General features: G+C 39.9%; 1 protein-coding gene across 1 annotated transcript in view; it reads right to left on the minus strand.

Annotated features, from left to right (window-relative positions):
• Nucleotides 1-1,766: 1,766 nt before the first annotated feature.
• LOC117991550 (uncharacterized) overlaps nt 1,767-12,134 on the minus strand; it is a 59,204-nt gene continuing 48,836 nt past the window's right edge. The window contains exons 2-4 of the mRNA XM_034979147.2: nt 4,408-4,622; nt 2,865-3,879; nt 1,767-2,266 (exon numbers count right to left, since the gene is read on the minus strand). Of these exons, the coding sequence (XP_034835038.1) occupies nt 2,095-2,266; nt 2,865-3,879; nt 4,408-4,582 (1,362 nt within the window). The 5' untranslated portion in view covers nt 4,583-4,622 and the 3' untranslated portion in view covers nt 1,767-2,094. The remainder of the gene's footprint in view (nt 2,267-2,864; nt 3,880-4,407; nt 4,623-12,134) is intronic.

The raw sequence follows: 12,134 nt of genomic DNA on the forward strand, positions 1-12,134 counted from the left end.
AGCTACCTAGTAGATACCTTCCTCGCCACTGATTCTATTAAATCCTATTATTAATACCACCTTCATGCACCGCAGGTTTGATTTGTTGCTAATTTTTGACATAGATGGCGTTGTATTACATTATCAAATCATCATCATTATGCAAATCACAACTTTTTGTAAATGTTATGCTCATTTTTTATTTTCTATTTTAATAATTATACTGACAGAAACTTGTGTATGTACTTGTATGGGTAGGTCCCATTTGTTCTATAGAACTTAACATCATCCATACTAATATTATAAATGCGAAAGTGTCTGTCTGTCTGTCTGCTAGCTTTTCACAGCCCATGTGCTGAATTCAGTATTTACTGAGATATAAAATTTAAGCATATATAAACTCAACATGAAAACCATCCCAGGACACCCACCACAAGATTGAACAAGTTTTTCTTGTCACAATGTTCAACATGGCAGAAAAAATCTTCTTTCTTTAGGATACGGATAGTGTATTTATAACTTAAATTTATTTAAAATTCTACTATTCACATAAAAAAATTCACAATTCTTAATTTATACTCCAAACTTAAAAGCAAGGTCCATTAAACACACGGCCTATGAACATTTTGAGGTTATTTCACTTTGCTGGGGTAGGTGCTGTGGGAGCACTAGCCACTCGCATTTGGGCCTCGGAAAGCTGTGGTGTATCTGTCGCTAAAGCCCTCAGCTGCTTTTCAGCCGCTGCGTTCACCATTTTAGTCACTTTAGCCTTCATTTTATTTCGCTCAACAACTTGAGCCTTAGCCTTACTTTTCACTGGAGCGTTGATTCGTTTCGTCACAGCTTTACCTTTCGCCTTGTTTACTTTGGATTTAGCGCCTGATGGCAACTTGCTCTTTACTTTCATTTTGCCTTGAGCCATTGTATATTTGTTTTAATTTGATTTATAATTTAATTTGAAGAAAAACAAAACGTGCACCAAACAAAACCTTGAAACAAAGTTTGACAGTAATGTGACGTGACGTCAGTTGTCACTTGTCAATGTCAGCCGCCCGTTGCGTTTTATTTTTGCAGAATCTACCGGCATTATAGAAATAATGTAAAGTGAAACTGGGTAACTCTACAAATGCGACTTATTGGACAAAATAGAATTCCAGTTAGAAACTTTGGGCTAACTAGGGGGGTTAACAACCAGTAATGTAGTCCAGCCAGTCACAATTGTACCTATTTTATGTTCAATGATTTAAGTTAATCGCGTTTCTTAAGTTATCCACTTTCATTGTAATGAACAATTAATATTTTCGTAAAAATAACAGCTTACTGCGGACTTCAACAATAATGACACAAGGCAGAGCAGGTGTCACGTCCAAGGCATGTAGCATTGTAGGTAGGTACAGCGCCCTAATGAGTCATTACTTAATTATTGAAATAGAATTTTGTATGAAGTAAGAGATATTAATTCAAATTAGAGCACGAGCCATTTGCCTGAATGAATCAATGGTTTGTCAGACTTCAGAGCACTCGTGTCTCGGACTTAACATTACGGCTCGTGTCCAATAAGTTCTAATGATGTAAATCATGAAAATCATCCCTCGCTAATCGCTATGCTCCGACTGCAGCTGGTCCAATAGAGACGATGCATGGGCCATACTTAGGTATCACAAAAATCCGCTGATACGTGGACCGCCCAGATAGACGTCATAAACTCGTCATAAGCAGATAGCGAATGTAACCAACCGGTGACAAAGCTTAAAGCTTAACAAATTAAACAGCAGATAAATTTTTAATTATTTTATTCATAAATCGACTGTCGTAGTATATGAATTCGAGTTTCAAGTTAAGAAATATACATAATATATTATATCTAAATATATTTTATGTACAGATAAATAGAAAAGTAGTCGAATATAATAATCAGCTATCGATAGATCCGAGCGGCGAGAGTGCAGGCGACCGGCGAGAAGCGGTGCGGACGAGGGCGCAGCTCGCCATAAAACGTTTAGAAAAATAGATAAATCGCTCAAAAACGTTAGAATCAGTCGAAAGGATAGAAGAGTCGAGAGCGGGCTCGCAGAAGGCGGTCAGCGGGCTAAGCGCGCGCTGCCGGGGCCCGGCTCACGCGTACTCCGTGTCCGTGGACAGCGAGCGCTCGGCGGGCGAGCGGCGCCCGCTGGCCTCCGCCGCCGGCTCGCCCGCCTGCGCCTGCGCGTACGCCAGGGTCTTCTGGTAGCTGAACAGCTGCCGCTCCAGCGAGTAGTTCTCCGCCTGCAGCACCGCGATCTCACGCCTGCAACAAACAAGACAGACTAGGTATACTTTCAACTCAAAGCATTTATTTTTTGGGGAGTAAACCAGGAAAACATGTCATCGTCACCATTATCTGCCGTTAGCGCGTAGACACATTACTGTTTCAAACACACCCTTCCACCAACTCACCCAGACACACTCACATACAAACACCCACACACCCTGACACCCACACACCCTGACACCCTACACCCTGACACCCACACACCCGCACCCACACACCCGCACCCACACACTACACTCACACACACACGCGCGAGCAAACGCACGCCCACACTCACACACACAAGCTCAGAAAGATCAGAAGATGTCCGACAAGGTTCGCTTCTGTCGGACGTCTTCTGACGCAAAAAGCAATAGAAGTGAAATGTTAGAATTTTTAAAAAAGCTCAACGGGTAAAGGAGTGGACTGAAAACCGAAAGGTCGACGGTTCAAACCCCGCCCGTTGCACTCTTGTCGTACCTACTCCTAGCACAAGCTTGATGCTTAGTTGGAGAGGACAGGGGAATACTAATATTCTTTTTAAAAAAAATGCAATGCAATATAAATGAATAAAAACAGCGCTTTAATATCCTACCTCATTTGGTGAGCGTGCAATCGACAAAGGTCATCGTAGACATGATAGGTCGCTTGAAATAAGAGATATGTGTCGGTCCACTCGAGCCGCACGCGAAGTTCTCCGCCTGGATGCAGGAACGGACTGCCAGAACGAGTCACATCTTCTACCCTCAACGCGGTTTCCATCATCAGTCCCTCGTCCGCACTCTCTTGAGCGTAATAGTTCTCGAACGGAGCCCCGGGCAGTTCATCCGCCTCCGGTTCACCGGCCGCAGGAGCAACGCGCACCAACCACGCCGACCAGCTCACGTAGCGCAAGTGATTACGTGGCACGTGGTGCACGTCACGATACAGCATGTGTAGTCGCACGGTCTCAGAATGTGTGTCGCAGCGCAGCCCCCAGGCCTGCTTGTCGCGATCGTAGCACGTGGCCGCTCGTCCTGCGACCGGGACTGCTAACTCTGCTAAGGCTCGCGCCCAAACCAATTCCACGGTTAAGCGAACACCTTTGTGAAGAAGACGAGAAGGTGGACGTGGTGTCCAGGGTGGAGTGCCTCCTTCCGCATCGCATAAGCACTCGAGAGGACCAGAGTGTACTCGACGGTCGCCTTCACCGAGCGCGAGCGCGTAGCGCACGCGACAGCGTTGACCTTCTCCAGATAACCTCTGTAGCCGCAACGTAAGAGGCTCTTTTCCGACTCCACCCGTTGCGGTCACTGACCAGTCGAATCCAGCAAAAGCTATCGGAGGCGTGTCTAAACGAGGAGCACGCAACTCACAAGAATATAAGGTTCGAACACGAGACATGCTCAGTTCTAGCTGGAATTCACCGCGAGCGTCCGCGAACTTGGCGTTGAGTTCGGTGAGCGAGACGCAGCGGCCTCGCCCTTGCGCCGCGCAGCCAGCGTAGAATCTGACTTGTTTGCCAGAGAAGCCCTCGTTGGCTGTGAAGTGGTCGCGACTAAGCAACGTGAAAGTGAAGTCGACGTAGACACGCATGCCTTCGCACACGCCCCGCCACACCAAGTACACGCCTGAGAACAAAAATCTTGTATTAGAAAATGGATTTGATACTTTCATGAAAACTCTAATATCCCTAAATACCGGGACACGGGATACCACGAACTTAACAACACCGGGAATTGCTATTGAGAATTTCTTCAGTTGTCTGAAAAACGCAATAATTTGGCCCGACCCAGATTTCACGATTTGCAGGCGAATACCTACCTAAGCTTTTCACTCACTGAACCCACGAGAAAATTAAGCTCTAAAGTGCGCAATAGTGTTTGTATCTAAAATATAATTTAAATAAAAACATAACACTCACTTGGGCTTCGCCACAGTCGGGTAAAAAGGGAAAGGTGACTGACTGACTAATCTATCGACTCTCATATCAAACTACTGAACGGATCGGGCTGAAAGGTATGCAGAAAGCCACAATAACGTAGACATCCGTTAAAAAGAATTTTTGAAAATTCAACCCCTGAGGATAAACAGGGGTTTGAAATTTGTGTAACTCACGCGGACTAAGTCGCGGGTATAAGCTAGAGTTAGATATTTACCTAGAGCGGCCTCGGTGCGACTGAAGGCAACGGCCCATCTCTGGTGCGCGCAGCAGAAGTCCTTGGAGGTGACGTCGCGATCGGGCTCGCGAGTGGCGGAGCGGGTGACCACGAAGGTGAAGACGTGCGTGTCCGCGCGGTCTTTGAGCCGCGTCGCGCGATACAGCAGCGCCATGCATCCGCGCGACGCACGCCCGCCCCGCCTGCGCCTGCGTCTGCGTAACGAGCGAAATCGACAGCTTGTTACAATACTCGTACAAAGGTAATAAAGGATTTTCAGTTTTTGGGCATGACTCATGACACCAGCCCAGAAGAAGATCATCCTATTGTTACGATCGAGTCTACGAGTACATCACGTCATGCTGCAATTAGGTAAGTACTTAATGTTTTGTTTCCCAAACTCAATTAACAATAACCGCAAAAAAGTAGGCCAATCTGAAGTTGCATCATGTATTGCGCAGATCGTGGACTGAGGATTCAATACACAAGCTATTCTTAGTCCTTACTCTGTGATCTTCGAAAAAAATCTGGTTTTGCACAATGCGTACAGATTTGATTATTTGTTTCGCGCACTGTAATATATTATTATTGTGTGCCAATTACCTACTCTTAGCATTCCTTTTGGAATATCAAAGGTGTTATAGATTATGTGGACGCGGACACGACAAGATATAAGTACATAATATTTTCTTTTAAAGAAGCTCTTGATAGAGTGGTCGTACCTAGGTCAAGTCGTAGATGCTTTTAGAAGATGGTGTACCTAATTGCCCCTCAAAATGTCTTAAAAGTGGGAAAAAGTGTGACTCTTGTCCAAGCTACAAAATAATTAGTTAGCTCTTTTCTAAAAGTCACAGTGAAATATACATTTTAGCTACATGCGCGGACTAATCCCGTATTATTAAGCATGGACATTGCTTACTTAAAAGTTAAGCTTTTCCGTCAGAGATTAGTGAAGTTCTATAGTTAGGTAACTAGGTACTGAGACAGGGTTTTAGTACTATTATATCTTCTGTGAGCTCAGATTCATGTATTTTAATCATGCAATTCTGTATTCAAGTCACAACTGCAGATGTAGGTATTACGATCACGAATAAATATTGACATTTGAAACACAAATGCAGAGAAAACTAGAATTCCACGAAGCGGAATACAATTTCAGGATCGCCCGGTCAGTGTCGACTTTGAGTCATAAAATAATATTAGGTTGTATTTATTTTAAGGCTGTACTTTAAAAGTGACCTATCATTGAAAGCGACTTTATAAATATAGAACTTTATATATTTTGTGTCTTTTGGGGTGGAGACCTTGAAGCCGTGCCGTGGGGCCCGGGACTCGAGCTCTTTAAAAAATGTGATCGAGTCTACCGGGGACCCAAGAGTTGGCAACTATCTTGAACAAAGAATTAGTTTGGTTACCCAAAAGGGTACCTAATGCTGCCAGAATCTTGGGTACAATGCCCCGCTGCGTTGATCTCGATGAGATCTTATTTATTGTAGTTTTTATTTAATTTTAATTTAGATTGTTAATCTAAGTTATTATGCAATTATTTTATTTTTATTAGATCAGATCAGAATTCGAAAGAGTACATACCTAAACTATAAAATAAAACGGGCTTTGACCTTTTTTAGCGTCGCCATAACAAGTATAATAAGGGATGCCATAAATTTCCATAATAATCAATTACGTTGCAGTGCTTTTTATAGAGGTTTTTACGACACGTAAAATTGCTTCCTGAAAGTTTTATGTGTTGTTTATTCTGTTTAACCACCCATATAGGTACTTATGTAGTCATAAAAAATGAGAAGCCAATATTAAAAATCCCCAGCTTTTTTTTACTTTTCTACTATTATTAGACGATATCAATCAAGAAGCAATGTTGTGGTAACAAAACGCAGTTTCCCGCGCATTAAGTTTGTTAAATTTTAACAGTTTGACAGCTGGCAAGCTCTATTATCCACATTCGTGTCCACATTATAAAAAAAAAACATTAACCATTAAAATATGATCTATTTAATGTAATACTTAAGTATGTATATTTGCTTAGAATCTTTCAAAAACACAGGAAGGTATTTAATAATTTAAACAACTGAATAGAAAAAAGCGTTTTAACTAGTTTAGTTCAAAATACGCGCATGAGATTCAATTTACTTTGCAATTCAATTTCGATCCAAGGCAAATTCTTTTAGTCTAAATCAAACCACGAACTTGTAGTTCGGAAACGACACGCTCGTTTGTTTGGGGAGCTTTTTAAGATTCTGTACTCGAAGGGTGCCAACGGAACCCTAAGCTATTACTAATCTTCAGCTCCGTTCGTCTGTCAGCCTCATGAACTGTAATAGGTAGAAAATTGAGATTTTCAGAGTGTGTTGTGTGTTTTCTATTGCCGCTATCATCATCATCATCAACCGATAGACGTCCACTGCTAGACATAGGTCTCTTGTAAGGACTTCCACACGCCACGGTCTTGCGCCGCCTGAATCCAGCGGCTCCCTGCGACTCGTCTGATCCGTCCACCTAGTGCCGCTATAAGTACAAACTACAAATAATAAAGATGGTGAATTTCAAAATGGCCGCCATGTTTAAAAAGTTATAATATCTTGTACGATGATACGGAACCTTCGTATACGAGTCCGACTCACACTTGACCGGCTTTTTTCCTTTTTCCGAACGTCCGAAATGGATGCAAAGAGCGTTGCATGCAAATTCAAGTAGGAAGCAGTTTACAGAGATGTGTTTTTTACGCTAGCACGCTGCTCGTAGATTAACAATTCAATTAAATTCTTTATTTGCTAAAAAGTGTACTATACGGTACATTTACGGTAATCAGCATTAAAATGTTTTATGCAAGTTGAAGGTCTTTTAGCTTTAAATCTATATATACTATGCGGTCCTTACAACCTTGTTACCCCGAACTGACAAACCTAACTCCAAAAGGTCTAAAGCGCCGGGCAAATCGGACAAACACGTAGTTTGTCTAAGAAGGTTTTCTGCGATTTGTTTATCGTTGAAGCAAACTAAGTAAGTATAGTATACCTATGTATTATCGATCATTATAGGTACCTAAGTATATCAGATTTTTGACCAAGTATAAAGCAATAGTGTGTGCACATAATGCCAACAACAGAAGTCGCTGGAGGCAGATCGCACGAGCAGCAGTGTCATAGTTCATAGCCACGACCACTCTGTCAAAAGTGAACGATTGAGAAGAAAAATAAAGCAATAGATTCCGTCTATACCAATGATATCAATAATATAATTAGCTAATGCCCGCGACTGAGTCCGCGTGGAATTAGGTTTTTTAAAAAGCCCGTGGGAACTGTTTGATTTTCCGGGATAAAAAGTAGCCTATGTCACTCTCCAGGTCTTTATCTATACCTACCCATGCAAAAATCACGTCAATCGCACCGTTGCGACGTGATTGAAGGTCAAACCAACAAACAAACACACTTTCGCAGTTACAATAAGGGTACTGATTATATCAGGATTTCTGACCAAGTATATATACTTAGTCGGTAATAGATTTTGCCTATATCAATGATACCAATAATACAATACAACCGTCAACACATAAGCCATTTTCATCAACAAAGAGAACAGAAAAGCAAAGGGTTTTATAGAAAATCAAAATCAGCAGCTTCCGTGCCATATTCCGGCCAGGACGTCAAACACACGCGGAGGTAATTGAATTCCGGAACAAAATTCAATTGTGTAAGCATTTTCCCTTTTTTTAAATAAGTAGGTAGAATAATATTCTATTTTGTTTTACCTTCTGAAAAAATCACTTTATACACGACTGCTCAAAAAAAGGACTACCTAGGTTGTACCTAAGGTGTACCTAGGTATACCTAGGTGTACCTAGGTATATGTATTTATGTGAATTTTTAGTGTCACCGTAACTTCTAAATACCTGAGCAGATTTGGATGTCTGGGGTGTAAATATTACCCCCCAGACTACCCCCCATTACTATTATTGGGGTGTCAGAAATCTTTCGACCTTTCGAGCGTTTGACAAAAAATTCTTAGGTTGCAAAAAATATTTTTTTTATGCATTCGAAAATATTCTGATTTCCTTTATGTGGTGTCAGTATAGACCTGTAGTGCAAACCACAGTTGTTTTTTTAGGGTTCCGTACATCAAAAGGAAAAACGGAACCCTTATAGGATCACTTTGTTGTCTGTCTGTCTGTCTGTCGGTCTGTCAAGAAACCTACAGGATACTTCCAGTTGACCTAGAGTCATGAAATTTGACAGGTAAATCAGGGAAAAATCTGAAAACCTTTGTGGTTACAAAAAAAAATTGTGGTCATGAACTAACAAAACAATGAATTTTCTAAAGCTACCTAATGGCTAGACTGTAAATAATAAAAAAACCGGCCAAGTGCGAGTCAGACTCGCGCACTGAGGGTTCCGTACAATCGTATTTTATTGACATTTTGCACGATAAATCAAAAACTATGATGCATAAAAATAAATAAAAATCTGTTTTAGAATGCACAGGTGATATAGTTATCTTACTTTGAATATTGAAAACACTAATTAATTGTTCATGACCACAAAATGACACGTGACCGTGAATTTGTGGTTAAATCACAAAAAATAAATTAAATTAGTTTTTGTGATGTAACCACAAGTTCACGGTTTTAAATTTTTCCCCTCATGTCTGCTATAAGACCTACCTTCCTGCCAAATTTCATGATTCTAGGTCAACGGGAAGTAGGTAGGTACCCTGTAGGTTTCTTGACAGACAGACAGACAAACAACAAAGTGATCCTATAAGGGTTCCGCTTTTTCTTTTGAGGTAGGGAAACCTAAAAATACAAGAGCATACCGTCCAGGTAACACTAATGGCTAGGTACATACTACATAACTAATAAATATCTCGACTCTAGTATCATAAGGTCGGATGTGTACCTCCGACCAAACTCACTTTTTTACATAAAGGTAATGAGCATTTCGGGCTCTTTCTGCCAAGCTGACACCAGTATTTCTATCTCTTTTCGTTGCAAAGATAAATACATGCATAATGTCGTATCTGAACACATTCTAAAAATTTGGAGAACCATAATTATATTTTTTGACTTGCGTATGTATGCACCAAAGCAATGGAGAAAAATTATAGATGTATTTTGAGTTCGACCATTATGCTACGAAATAAGTTTATTTGTAATACTAGCTGGTACTGCAGCTACGCACTTCTGCTTCTAAAATATGTAATAATTTTGTTAGGTAAAATCACAACAGATGTTATGCTTCGAATTTTTTGTATTAATATTTGGACTGTGAATCATTTAAGACTTTTTGCCTTGTAATATAAATAATTTTGCAATAAAATTCATGGAAGTAAGTTGAAATAAAGCTTTTTGTTTGTGACTACATTAAAGTTGATGTGATTAATAGGTAAGAGATCCATCCTATTTCACCAAAATTTTGGACTAAACTGCGGGAAAAAAGTAAAGAGCCAGAATAAAGCTGAAGGCATTTTGAAAATGTAGACTAGAAAATCTTTTAGGACCACGAAAATCACACCATGGAAATCTAAACATATATTATAATAAAACCCCACTAAGCAAAAAACCGTGCATTTATTGTGTTTTTTATGAATCACAGTTCAAATCATCAGTTTTTTTAATATGCATATGTTTTTTTAATAAAAACTGCATTTTTAAGAAACGCAAGTCGGCAGTTGAGTCAAATAAATATACAGAACCTGTCGCGTTGAACTCAAGGGATGTGGCGGGTTCCCAGACTGAGACTGACGCTTTATTAGAAGACGGAGAAGAAGAAGGGGAAGGTGTCCTCATACCGTCTTCGAGTACGCCCAGGCTTTACTTGGAACCAGTATCAGATGACTACTGCGAAGACTGGAGCATTGGGACACCTACAATAGACGATGTGGGACAAGCTGATCTTTCGTCGTGGCAAGTGCCTGCACAAGAACACCTTGCAGGGCCGCTAGTCATTGCGTATGGTTCATTAACAAAAACGGAAGACATCCAAGAACCTAGTCCAAACTCTACGGAACAGGAAGGTTCCTTTGGGGATGATTATATTGATACCATATTCAATGATATTGACACCTTACCTGAGGATGATGACCCCCCCAATCATTGGTGAAAATCCAATTAAGGACAAACTTTTGAAAGGCAATAGCTGGACCAATGTTATTCAAGTCGCCTTGAGACTGAAAGAAGAACCCAATCGGCAAGTTATAAGCCCCAATCTGGTTATAAACTCCAACCTACAAGTGCCACTAAACGGCACCCAAAGCAATCGGACAGAATCGGACGATGCAGCCGGATCATCATCCTCTGCGCCTGCGGGATGTACAATAGCTCCTACATGCTAACCAACAGAGAATGAAAAATATTACAAAAAAATTGCTACAGAGGCTGCACAATACGGCCTCTGTAAAGTGGTGGCCCCACCAAACATAAGGCCACAATGTGCTACCACAGGCTTTATTTTTTGCCCAAAAATTTATTGACCTAGTTTTTAACGTAGCCTTAAAAAATTAGAGTACCTAATCAACCACTTCAACCCTTCTACTTTACCCGTCTTATAATCGACCGAATTTGATATTAATCGAGAGCAGAAATTATAAGGCACCTACAATATGTGATGATAGTGATTCTAACGAAACATACCTAATTATAGGAAGCTTTAGATTATGTTAATTTAAATATAAATGTAGTATAAATTAATTTATTAATTAAAAACTAATAAAAGTGAAAGTAAAAAAATAAAAAAAACTTAACTAAAACACGAAAAAAAACAGTTTAAATAAGTATCTGTTAAAAAGAACAGTCGAAACAGAAGCAATGGAATTTTCAAGAAAGCAGAAAGTATTTTTTTTATTACAAAAGTGGCAATGCCGGATTTGACTAACAGTAAATCCTTATACCTGCGTAGTTTCTGCACCTTAAAAACGATTCATGATGCTACCAGTAGTGTTGCTACTTTAATGTGGTCTGAAAACATCAGCTGCAGCGGAAGGAATAAAACAGTATCTGTCTTATTTCATTAATCTACTAGAGAAGAAACAAAGTATTCTCGAAATTGTTGAAGAATTGACTTTGTGGTCTGATAATTGTGTCGGTCATAATCGGAGCATGATAATCGTTATGGTTTACTTATGATTATTATAAGGATTACCACACTAAAAGATGATAAATCACAAGCTTTATGCTAAAATGCAACATGTACCTACGTGGAGTAAGATGTAATCCATGCACAAATAGAAAAAAAGGGAACAGCTGAAAACAATGCAGATTACTAAACTAAGAGATTAATCACAGTTTACAAGAACATGCGAAGGAAACAAAACTTTTTGATAAGTTTGATTTGGCACTACAACATATTTTTAAAGACCACATCCCTTTACAAAGGTGATATATCAGGAGCGTTTGTTATATCAAAAAAAAAAATAAGAACGGCGGGGATTTTCAGATTTCGGAATATATTACCTGGCTACAACTAACGCAATAATGCTGGGTGTTATTATTTTATAAAAACTACTTTAAAGAAGACTTTTTTGTATTTCATTAGTATGTTTATAGGTACATATAAACTTAAAATTCTTCCCCGCTTTCGCCCAATATACGACATAATGAGAAACCATTATCCACTGTAAAATATAACCAACTTTTGCAGTAGGCACCTGCTGACCTCCATTCTTACTTTACGTACCTAATCATTATAAGGAAAATCAGGCTATGTTGGCATGTTTTA

Source organism: Maniola hyperantus, chromosome 2 (genome assembly GCF_902806685.2).
Source record: "Maniola hyperantus chromosome 2, iAphHyp1.2, whole genome shotgun sequence".
NCBI lineage: Eukaryota > Metazoa > Arthropoda > Insecta > Lepidoptera > Nymphalidae > Maniola > Maniola hyperantus.